At 43.9% G+C, this 12,888-nt stretch overlaps 1 protein-coding gene across 1 annotated transcript in view; it reads right to left on the reverse strand.

Annotated features, from left to right (window-relative positions):
• The window catches only part of TGFB2 (transforming growth factor beta 2), an 82,594-nt gene that overhangs the window by 17,059 nt on the left and 52,647 nt on the right, over window positions 1-12,888 (reverse strand). The window contains exon 2 of the mRNA XM_081186080.1: window positions 8,053-8,216. Within this exon, the coding sequence (XP_081042206.1) occupies window positions 8,053-8,216 (164 nt within the window). The remainder of the gene's footprint in view (window positions 1-8,052; window positions 8,217-12,888) is intronic.

The following is a 12,888-nucleotide window of genomic DNA, read 5'->3' on the forward strand; positions in this document are numbered from 1 at the left end:
ACTGTTGTCTAAACCACTGAGCCTCTTGGGCTTGCTGATCGGAAGGCTGGCGGTTTGAATCCCCACCACGGGGTGAGCTCCCATTGCTCTGTCCCAGCTCCTACCAACCTGGCAGTTGAAAGCACGCGAGTGCAAGTAGATAAACAAGTATCACTGCAGCAGGAAGGTAAATGGCATTTCTGTGCGCTGCGCTATGGTTTCCGTCATGGCGTCCTGCTGTGGTTTAGTCATACTGGCCACATGACCAGGAAAGCTGTCTGTGGACAAACGCTGGCTCCCTCAGCCTGAAAGCCAAGATGAGTGCCGCAACCCCATAGTCGCCTTTGACTGGACTTAACTGTCCAGGGGTCTTTTACCTTTACCTTTTACCTCTCACTACTGAATCCAGCCAGTCAATTCCCTGCTGGTGCAGGGGAGAATCCAAAAAAAGATGGCCCCCACCCACTTCCAGCATGAAGTGGTACAGTCCATTCTACAACACCCACCCACCAAACTATTCCACCTTATTCTGCTCTTTGTGGATCCCATTATGCAACCATGCTCCTCCTGTGCGATCTCTTCCCATCTTTATTTCAGCAGGATCTGAAGGAATCGTACTGGTGATCCGAAACCCACACCAGTGTAACTGAGAGCAGAAAAATGTCTTAAACCTTTTGCCTCCTCAAGTCCTTCCTTGTAATATAATGTCCCCCCTGGGGTCCGAGCTGCCACTGGAAGCCCAGTGCAGCTCAATGTGCCCCCCCTCAACTCCTCCTTCCCTGTATCATTGCATTCCTCCCTTCCAGCAGCCTATCAGGTACCTAAGCAGGCTAAAGCCTCAGATAACAGTAGTAATAAAACCCAGAATTTCAGCTCCATTCCTCATGATGCTTTATGATGTGTTACCAAAACATGGCACTGTTTCCATAGGAAGTCATTTGAACACGTTATTGTTTTATAGTCTGTAGCTAATAAACTGCCATAAAAACAATCTCGCTGCAACCACTCCAAACAACGGATAGGATTTGTGCCCTGCTCTGCTTCCTCCCTCCACTGCCCCCCCCCACCGCTTGTCCTACTCTGCCAGGGGTGCCTTTTCAGGATGCCTATTCATAAAAAGAAAAAGAAAAATGGGAGCAGCGGTTTATTTCTAAATACAGAAGCACCTTAATAAAATAAAGATGTGGTGAAGGCTACCAAAGGGGCCGCCAAGTCGACGGGTTCAAAGACATTCCCACAACATTCAAATTTTTATCTGATCAAATTCCAATAAATCCCGCATTTGGCATCAATCTTTCAAAACATAGCAAGAGACACTGGTGGATGCTTGAGCTTGTTTGTTTAATCATTTTATTTCCCTCCCCCTTCCCCCTGTTAAAGGACTTTTATCCGTCTTATATTACCTAAAGTCTTGGTCTTTTGTTAGAACTTATGTTGAGGACAGCGTCTTATGTTGTTGTTTAGTCGTTTAGTCATGTCCGACTCTTCGTGACCCCATGGACCAGAGCACGCCAGGCACGCCTGTCTTCCACTGCCTCCTACAGTTTGGTCAAACTCATGCTGGTAGCTTCGAGAACACTGTCCAACCACCTCGTCCTCTGTCGTCCCTTTCTCCTTGTGCCCTCAATCTTTCCCAACATCAGGGTCTTTTCCAGAGAGTCTTCTCTTCTCACGAGGTGGCCAAAGTATTGGAGCCTCAGCTTCAGAATCTGTCCTTCCAGTGAGAACTTAGGGCTGATTTCCTTCAGAATGGAGAGGTTTGAGCTTTCTAGCAGTCCATGGGACTCTCAAGAGTCTCACCCAGCACCATAATTCAAAAGCATCAATTCTTCAGCGATCAGCCTTCTTTATGGTCCAGCTCTCACTTCCATACAACACTACTGGGAAAACCATAGCTTTAACTATATGGTAGGCTCTCATTAATGGGAAGAGACAAACCCAGGAAGGCTCTTTAATATGTTTCAGTTTTCATAGGACCCTTTACTATTATGAGGGACAGGGGAATTCTGTCTGGATGGAGGGTAGGACTTGAACCAATGGCTTCACGTTACAAGAAAGAACTAAACATCCAGAATAACTTTCCGTCAGTAAGAGCTATTCAACAGTGGAATGGATCTCTTCGGGTGGTTGTGGACTCTCCTTCAGTGGAGGTTTTAAAGCAGAGCTTGGGTGGCCACCTATCTGTCTTGGATGCTTCAGCTGATTCCTGCATCACTGAGGCTGGACTAGATGACCCTTGGGTCCCTTTTATGATTCCTTAACAACAATGCTATGTAGCTCTGAGGCTAGAATGACATATTGGGACTGAAATATGGCTGCCAACAAAACAGTCTCCTGCTAAATCTGCTTCATTGGCTGATGACTGTGAAACACATTGGCGATGATGTCATAGCAGTGCATGATGATGTCATGGCAGGCATGTTTCTTGAGACATGTTCTCCTATATCATCCATCCCGGGCCCTTGTCTCACTGTTAAGCTTGTCCCACTGGGTTGTGACATGTGCAACAGCTTCCTCTGTTGTGGGTCCCTACCTATGGAACACCCTACTGCCAAAAGAGCAGACTACAGACCCTGATGGATTGCCACCATCAAGGGAAAACATTCCTATTCTACCAGGCATAAACCAGCGAGGCTGCTTTTTGTTTTCAGTAATTTTAGGATGCTCTGGGGTGGTTTTTTTTTATTAGTTTTAAGGGGTGTGCATAATAAAATTGCAAATAATACACAGCTAAAATCCACAAAAACTATTAGAAAACCAAATATGCATAAAATCATCATCATTAAAACAATTAACATTAAAACAAAAATAAAATTGGTAAAATGTTAAGAATGAATACAGGTAGCTAATTCATATGTCTGGGTAGGCTTAAAAAAGGTTTCAGGTGCTGACACAGTCTAAAGACTGATTCCTTGAAAATGTGGAATGAACATTATTTGGCACTTGTAAAAGGGCAAGTTCTGCAGGCTGAAATTGGTTGAGAAGGCACGTCTTTATATACCAATAGTAAAACACTCAACTTGGCCCTGTAACAAAACAGCAGCCCGTGCAGATCTTTGAACAAAGGTGTAATATGCTGACAGAATCTTATTCCTGTCAGCAATTGGGCTGCAGCATTCATCATTAACTGCAATTTTAATGATAGTTTTAACTGGTGTGTGTGTGTGCGCGTGTGTGTGTGTGTGTGTGTAATGATGTTTATTTTATGATATTCTAGAAACTGCCCTGAGATCATTATAAAAGTGATGAAGGGTGGTCTACAACTCTAGATAAGGAATAAATAATATAAATTACTAAACATTACTGGAGGGAAAAGGAGGCATAGCCACTGTTTTTGGTGATTGTCATAACATCTCGTTGCAGCCTGATGATGTATGTACAGTAGTCAATGGGACTGTACACAAACGGTCCCTATTTGGAAGAACTAGTATTCACACATCCGCATTCTAGGATTACTTTCCATCCATGGAATTGCCGCTTCTCCAGCCTCAAATAAATGTGGAAGTGGTAAAATAAATCATCTGAGCACATTTATCACAGGCCGAGATGGCAACTGCAAGTGGCTTTTTGCAGACAGTAAACCAGTATTAGAGTCCATGAATAAACCATGAGATGATCTCTTTCTTGATCACTTCCATATTCAGTTCAGGCTATGATCGTATTGACTGAAACATTTGCTAATTGTTAACACTTGTCATTACTGCGAGTCACTCAACACTTTGTTGGAAAAGTGGAATGCAAATTTTAAATCAAGTTTTATTATATCAAACTAAAAAGTCACTGACTCTTTCACACACACCAGGGGCTGTGCCCCTGCTTTCTTTGCTTGCCAACCCTGCCAATCCGGAGAAACCCCCTAACTCCCCAAAGCCACCCCCAGCTTACCAAAGTCACCCCCTGTCCTCACCCCTCCCCAAAGCCAAGATAACCCAATATGTTTTCGTGTCTGAAACAAAAAAATATAAATGGTATCTCATATGGTGGTGAATTATAACAACACAGAATATAATCAACAATCTGTAGTCTGAAGCCTGGCAACCATGTGGTAAAGGAAACCGAAAACGCAAGCAGAAAACAGGGTTCGAAACAAAGGGCTTAAATTATATGAATTGGCTCAGGTGTGGTGGTGTTAATATTATCTGGCTGAAGATGTAAGAACGTAAGGCAGGCTCCTAATTTCAATTAATCATTTCACAGACGTCATTTGAGGGAAATGGCTAAACACAAAACGCATGAAAAACCACAGTGAAGTTAAGCTGAAAATGCCATGTCCCTGTTGCTGGTTTTGGGGGGGACTAAAAAAAAAGGTAAAGGACCCCTGACAGTTAAGTCCAGTCGCAAACGACTCTGGGGTTGCAGCGCTCATCTCACTTTACAGGCTGAAGGAGCCAGTGTTTGTCTGCAGACAGTTTTTCCGGGTCATGTGGCCAGCATGACTAAGCCACTTCTGGAACACCGAAACCAGAGCAGCGCATGGAAACGCCTTTTACCTTCCCGCCGGAGCGGTTCCTATTTATCTACTTGCACTTTTGGGTGTGCTTTTGAATTGCTAGGTTGGCAGGAGCTGGGACCGAGCAACGGGAGCTCACCCCGTCGCGGGGATTTGAACTGCCGACCTTCTGATCAGCAAGCCCAAGAGGCTCAGTGGTTTAGACCACAGCACCATCCGCATCTCAAATCTCAGCACTCTGATTTAACTGAATTGCATATGAAGCTGCAAGTTCACTGTATATGAAGTGCCACAGACATCGCTAAGAGAGGAGGGGTAACTCCATCAAACTCCCATGAGGGAGGACTCTAAATACCGTCTCAGTAGCTGTCTGAGGCAAGAAATGTATGGCAGGAACTGCCCTCCTGGCCTGGACACTGTCACCGACTCTGCCCCTGGATCTGAAGAGGGGGCAGGAAGAGTGCATCCGGGGGGGGGGGACTGTGGTTTATCAAGGAAAAGACAAGCACTGACACTGGCAAGGAACTGCTACTTTAGACGGTCGAAATCTGCTTGAATAGAACTATATAACTGTGTTGAAAGCACTTCATAGAATCATAGAATCATAGAGTTGGAAGAGACCACAAGGGCCATCGAGTCCAACCCCCTGCCAAGCAGGAAACACCATCAGAGCACTCCTGACATATGGCTGTCAAGCCTCTGCTTAAAGACCTCCAAAGTAGGAGACTCCACCACACTCCTTGGCAGCAAATTCCACTGTCGAACAGCTCTTACTGTCAGGAAGTTCTTCCTAATGTTTAGGTGGAATCTTCTTTCTTGTAGTTTGGATCCATTGCTCCGTGTCCGCTTCTCTGGAGCAGCAGAAAACAACCTTTCTCCCTCCTCTATGTGACATCCTTTTATATATTTGAACATGGCTATCATATCACCCCTTAACCTCCTCTTCTCCAGGCTAAACATGCCCAGCTCCCTTAGCCGTTCCTCATAAGGCATCGTTTCCAGGCCTTTGACCATTTTGGTTGCCCTCCTCTGGACACGTTCCAGTTTGTCAGTGTCCTTCTTGAACTGTGGTGCCCAGAACTGGACACAGTACTCCAGGTGAGGTCTGACCAGAGCAGAATACAGTGGCACTATTACGTCCCTTGATCTAGATGCTATACTCCTATTGATGCAGCCCAGAATTGCATTGGCTTTGTTCTGGAGCTTGCTTTTTCCTCCTCCCACCCACTCCTTTTTCCTTATGTGCCATGTCTTTTTAGATTGTGAGCCTGAGACGGCAGGGATTAATTTAGTACTGATTTTTGTAAGCTGCTCTAAGAGTCTTTCTTATTTTTATTTTTGCTAAAGGGTGGGGTATAAACATGTTAAACAAACAAATAAGTGAGTCAATGCTTCTTCTTCTTTTAAAGTCAGTTAAGTGACGGAATGGTTAGAAACAAAAATAAAACAAACTCCCAGGAATGTATAGCAGCATCAATAATCAAAGACGACAAAATGGGGTCAGACGGGTTGAGGATGAGATAAAGACTCCGCCCAGCTTTCGGCTCTGATTTTTAACAAACTAAGGCTGCAATCCTGAGCACATGTCCTTGGGAATAAGAACTGGACTGGCTTCTGAGTAAATGTTTATAAGACACAGCTGTAAAGCTGGGATCCCATCCTTGCTTAACTGTAGAAATCAGTGGGGCATAGTTCTGAGTATGTATGACATTATTTATATGTATTTATATTATTATACTTAGGGACGTGGGTGGTGCTGTGGTCTAAACCACAGAGCCTAGGGCTTGCCGATCAGAAGGTCGGCGGTTCGAATCCCCGCGACGGGGTAAGCTCCCGTTGTTCGGTCCCAGCTCCTGCCAACCTAGCAGTTCGAAAGCACGTCAAAGTGCAAGTAGATAAATAGGTACCGCTCCGGCGGGAAGGTAAACGGCGTTTCCGTGCGCTGCTTAGTCATGCTGGCCACATGACCCAGAAGCTGTATGCCGGCTCCCTTGGCCAGTAAAGTGAGATGAGCGCCGCAACCCCAGAGTCGGCCACGACTGGACCTAATGGTCAGGGGTCCCTTTACCTTTTTATATTATTATACATGGATGCAGCCCTCATTAATACTATGTTTGATATTAGTTCAGAATTCTTATGAAGTGCTCACCCTAAACCTCACTGTTCAGGGGTGCTGTGCCATGCCAACAGGAGCAAGACACAAGTGAAGAAAGAAGCATTATTCAAGCAGAGGAATATAGGAGCTGCCCTATACTATTATTGGTATATCTAGCTCAGCATTGTCTACGTTGGGTGTCAGCACCTCTCCAGGGTTTGAGGAAGGGTTCTCTTCCAGCCATACTTGGAGGTGCTGGGGTTTGAACCTGGGGCCTTCTGCATGCATTGGGTTGACAAGACATTTCTCTGTTAAGTGCAATAATATAGTGCAGTGTTTCTCAATAAAATACCCAGTGCAAAATACTCACACAGCTACTTAGTTTCAGCCCACCTAATATAGTGGTACCTCGGGTTACAGACGCTTCAGGTTACAGACACTTCAGGTTACAGACTCTGTTAACCCAGAAATAATACCTCAGGTTAAGAACGTTGCTTCAGGATGAGAACAGAAAGCGCGCGGCGGCTGCGGGAGGCCCCATTAGCTAAAGTGGTGCTTCAGGTTAAGAACAATTTCATGTTAAGAACGGACCACCAGAATGAATTACTGTATTTTTCGCTCCATAGGGCGCACCAGCCCATAGGGCGCACCTAGTTTTTTTGGGGGGGAAATAAAGGGGGGGAGATTTATCCCCCCCCCAGATCGGGGAACAGCGGGATGGTGGCGCTGCACCTCCCCACTGTCCCCCGAGCTTGTGGGGCTGCCCGATATCTGCACGAAGCCCGGGCTTCGGGATGCAGGCTGCTATCCGCAAGCCTTGGGAGCCCGACGGGAACTCCCGCGGAGCTCCCAAGGCTTGCGGATAGCTTCCTGAAGCCTGCATTCGCCCCATAGGACACGCACACACTTCCCCTTCATTTTTGGAGGGGAAAAGGTGCGTCCTATAGGGCGAAAAATACGGTAAGTTCTTAACCTGAGGTACCACTTTTTTAATTCTACTGTAAAAGCGTCTTAAGGAGAAACCTTCTTTTCCAGCTCCCAAGAACATAAGACAATCCCTTATGAATCAAACCAGAGACCCATCTAGCCCAGCAAGAGGGAGACCATGAGCTCCAATCAAAATAATTCAACAGACTATGGTTGTTTTCACACCTGAGGCTTAAACTATGGTTTCTAAAGTAAGTGTGAAACTGAATTGGCTGGGATACATGTTCAAGTTGTTATTCCCATTTCTCTCATATCTGACAGAAAACGTGCAAGAGATTCTTGAATACGTTAATACACATACTACAAACTTAGATCTGCTTTATACTATTTTTAGTGGTCTGGCATCTCCCAAAGGATCATGGGAATTGTAGTTTGGTGAGGTAGTGAGAATTCTGTTGCAGATCCCCAGACCTGCCTCACATGAACTACATTTCTCACAGTTCCCTGTTAAGAGAGAGTGTACATCAGCCAAACTTTACATTGCGCAGAAAGGGTCACACAGGTAACAGTCATGAGACAGCAATGATCACCACAGTTTTACCTGATACAGTTCTATCCGTTGTTCCGAGACACGAGCTTTTGGATTCTGCAATCGAAAGACTCTAAATTCTGCCTTCACCAGGTTGGAAGCGTTTTTTTCCATCGCCGAGACATCAAATCTCACTCGTCTAAAATAGGGGATGGGGTGGTTTGTTGAGATGAGATCTGCAAGAAGTTAGTGTAATGGTTTAAAATTATGAATATATTGTTCTTTTACAGGCCACAGCACAAGGCAGACTCAAGAAACAGCGACGGAAATGTCTGCTGGATGATTCAGCTTCCAGCAGCCAATTTCGATATCATTAACAATTTAACCAGATAAACAAACACATGTGTTTGATTATAGAAACAGCAGATTAATAGAGATCAGCAAGCCATTTCCAACTCTCTTTCGGGGCATGCATTTAACCCTGTTCTTTGAAAGCAACGTGGAAAATCCTGGATGATTATAAATTGGAACAAACTCATGACAGCTGATGTTTCACAAATGACTCCAGACTTGCATACGCTTAATAGCAACTGCCAAGAAAATAGAATTTAATGACAAGCAGTGTGCTGTGGGTAGCTTTATGAAAGAAAGAAAAGTCTGGAGGAAAAAAATATCTAAACTCTTGACAATATGTTTTGTCTTTTAAATATTTCGACTGAATCTCAAAGAAGAGGAAAGGAAACAGACAATTGTATAACAAATCTAAGACTTTACACAAAGCAATAAAGTCCCTCTCCTCTAAAGAAGGGGGGATAACCAGTTGTATTTCATCATGAAACCGAAAAAATCATTTCTGCACGCTGATGGGCATCAGAGCAATAATGTAGACTCCTTCTTTTAACAATATGTGTAGCTATACTTAAATATTAATTGCTGGTTTAAAATGTTAAGTGTTTTAATGTTCAAGTGAGCCGCACTTTAGATTAAGAGCCATTGTCATATTAGATGGTAGTGAGCCATATTGTCTCCATGGCAATTTCTAAAACAGGAAGTGTTCCTTGAGGAGAGGTGATCAGGATTACAGAAGTGGCAAGGGAGGGAAGATTTAGCCCTTTCTCTGCACATAATTTCCCTGCTCCAAACTGCCCTGCCCTACCCCATGACATTCCAGAATGTTTCAAATGTCCCCCAAAAAACAGATCTGGAACTCCATAGGGAGGAAAGTTGCTCTCTGAAGGATCTCTTTGAATTAAGTACTAGTACTGTTGGCATTCATCTAAATGGTGTATTGGTGATCAAGAAATCAAACAAATTAAAAGCTTTAAAGACCAATGCATCACCTTTTATTACAATCTAAAATGGGTGACCCATCGTAACAGGATAACCGACTTAGCTAAATGCTCTGCAGCATGAATTAAACAATTCTATTTTTTTATGGTAGTGTGCCTGCAGCGGTTAGGGGCTATAGTGCAAAAACTGTTTCACAACTCCTTTATGGATAACTGACTTTAACAACAAAGTCGAGGGTGTACAGGCCTCCTTCCCCCCCCCCCAAAAAAATCTAAGAGTTCAAAAATACATCTCCTATCTTGCTATTTGCGCAGAGTTAGGCCAGCATCTCTTAGAATCTAGGGGCTGGATTATGACTTTCAAATACTGGTTAAAAAATCACTTTAATACAGACCCAGAAAGTTTACTAACTTCTTTATTGAGAGATACACATAATTTTACATTGTTTTCTGATATTATCCTCAAACTCAGGCAAATAGGAATTGTAATAGATTCCCTTCTTTTATTGGATGAGTCACAAATCTTCTCTGTCATCAAGTAGAGACTGCTAGACCATGAAATCCAAAAACTCTACCCCTCCCAGCCTTTTGTATGTTCATCTGCTTACTTAGGATTGCAGCCCCACCATGGACCAATGCCTAATTGCGTTTATAATTTAGATACTCCATTGCATCACAGAGCTTTTAAGCTAGCTCATCTAAATGCATTCCCCTCATCTGTTTTGTTTGGAAGGTTTCAAAAAATCCCCTTCCAGAACAGATTCTGCTCCTGTAATAAGAAAACACCAGATCACAAAATTTTGGATTGTCCTCTTCTCGACACCCTTCGCAGAGATCTCCTAGTGACTCCCTTACAGCTTAAAATATCGATTTACAAAGAGTCTGTAATCCAATTATTTGTTGAGGGATGATACTCCCCAAACTACCAAGATGGTTTTGGTGTATTTAGCCGAGATCTTTAAATCTATATCTAAAGTTGCCTGATTTATTCAATGGTGGCTATCTAGTCTTTTATATATTGTATGTATTTGGATTATTAATGTATTTGGATGCCTTTATATGATTTTATTGTTTAAACTTACGCCAATAAAGCCCAATGACCAAATAACTTACACCCAAATCATTCAAGGCTATAAAGCAGGAGTAGCTAAGGTCAAAGGGTTGGCCTTCAAGATGTTACTGGAGTTCCATCAGTTCTAGCAACTCTGGTGAATTATGAGGTTAAAAGCAGCCACTTTAATTTAGGCTTGGAAATGCAGCAGTGCAGTTCATACGGAATTAGTGTTGCATGACTAACACGCGTGATTTGGTGCTGACTGAGGAAGCTAATACCAAAATGCATCCTCTGCATGTTAATTTTGTCTCTCTTTTTGGCTTCAGGTGCAAAAGTGTGTAAAAGTTGACTCTTGATTTTACAGCTGCTTTATGTCATGGGCAGTATCCAGTGAAGTGGCTCCACTAGTGTAGTGACAGGGCAACGGAACTTCCTCTCCTCTCTCTGATCCACCTTAAATATGTTCTGTGGGTTCCTCAAGCCATCCAGAGCAGATCTGGAGCAGGTATGGAAGTCATGAGGGGAGGGGAGAGGAAGTTCAATTGCACAGGAGATACAACCTCAAGTATTATTTTCTCTTCCAACCTACCAGTTTATCCATTTACCTCCCCCCCTTTCAACACTGCTGCTTACAGTGATTGGCTCATGGACAGGCATCTCTTGCACCAGCCATCCGTCTGTCCCAGGGTATGGTCAGAATGCATTTAGAGCTGCTAGCTTGCTGAATCTAAGCAGGTATGGGTTTGGTCAGTGTGCGGATGGATGACTGCTTGGGAACCACATGTACCCAACCTTGGGCTCCATCTCAGGAAAGGTAGACTACAAATATAAGGGGGAAATGACTATCTATCTGTTCATCTGTCCATCTGGCTTGGGAGCTTCTAAAGATCCTGGCTTGGGAGCTTCTAAAGATCCAGTCAACTGCAGATTACTAAGGAAATGACTACATCAGATAGATAGATAGATAGATAGATAGATAGATAGATAGATAGAAAGGTAAAGGGACCCCTGACCATTAGGTCCAGTTGCGGATGACTCTGGGGTTGCGGCGCTCAACTCACTTTACTGGCCGAGGGAGCTGGCGTACAGCTTCTGGGTCATGTAGCCAGCATGACTAAGCTGCTTCTGGCGAACCAGAGCAGCACACGGAAATGCCATTTACCTTCCCGCCGGAGAGGTACCTATTTATCTACTTGCACTTTGATGTGCTTTCGAACTGCTAGGTGGGCACGAGCTGGGACCGAGCAACGGGAGCTCACCCCATCGCAGGGATTTGAACTGCCGACCTTCTGATCAGCAAGCCCAAGAGGCTCAGTGGTTTAGACCACAGCACCATCCGCGTCTCAAATCTCAGCACTCTGATTTAACTGAATTGCATATGAAGCTGCAAGTTCACTGTATATGAAGTGCCACAGACATCGCTAAGAGAGGAGTGGTAACTCCATCAAACTCCCATGAGGGAGGACTCTAAATACCATCACAGTAGCTGTCTGAGGCAAGAAATGTATGGCAGGAACTGCCCTCCTGGCCTGGACACTGTCACCGACTCTGCCCCTGGATCTGAAGAGGGGGCAGGAAGAGTGCATCCGGGGGGGGGGGGGACTTAGACCACAGCACTACCCGCATGATCTAAATATATATATATATACACACACATACATTAATTCGTAAAGAAAACATCAAAGTGGTTTGCAACAAATATACATAAAATGGTACCATAAAAACAATATTTAAAACTTAAAATCAGAAATTGGATATCTGTTGTGGAAATATGTATCAGTTATGTTCATGGTTCCATCCCAACAAGTGATACTGACTGGGGTAAAAACACCTTAAGTAAGAAATCAAAGCCCTGGACAGCTACGATTCTGGCTCAGTATTTGAAGTGGAAGCTCCCAAATAACACTAAACGGGAGTTATGAAGTCTGCAAAGTCACCGCAACTGAAGTTCACCAAAACTTGGAAAAACTCCACAGAACAACACTCTCAGATGCAATGGCAGACAAGAAAAAATATTTATTATTTTTTTTGCTACTGTTTTAAAGGGATGTTGGGTGCACCATCCACATGCACACATGAATTAAATTCTGACAGTTTCCCTCTCAAAACATAATAGCTCAAACTGCTAATTATTTAAAAGCAGCTAACTGATGCTGGTGTGAACACTACTTATATTCACAGTCTGAAACTGTGAGGGGACAACAACGCAATTTCCTAAGCATGCGCAACTTGTTCTGTCACCGCTCCTGAAGCAGAAATCCAGCTGGTGGCCGCCCCTTCCCCTCCAATGCATGCTAATCTGCAAGGGGCACAATCTGCCAGAAAGTTTTCCTGTGCATAAAAAAAAAACCTTGCGAAAGGAACAAGAGCTGTGCAGGAGCACGACACTGCGCTGGTGTTCCAGTTGTTTATCGGCTTTGTCTCGTACTTTCTGATAGAGCACACCAAGTTCTTTCTCTGTTTCCTAGTTTGTCATTGGTGGCACCCATATGGAGCAACCACTTCAATTTGTCTCCTGGTACAATCACCTCTGGAAGAAATGGAGGCAGTGAGAGATTTTACTTT

Source organism: Podarcis bocagei (genome assembly GCF_964188305.1).
Source record: "Podarcis bocagei genome assembly, chromosome: 3".
In the NCBI taxonomy this organism is placed as follows: domain Eukaryota; kingdom Metazoa; phylum Chordata; class Lepidosauria; order Squamata; family Lacertidae; genus Podarcis; species Podarcis bocagei.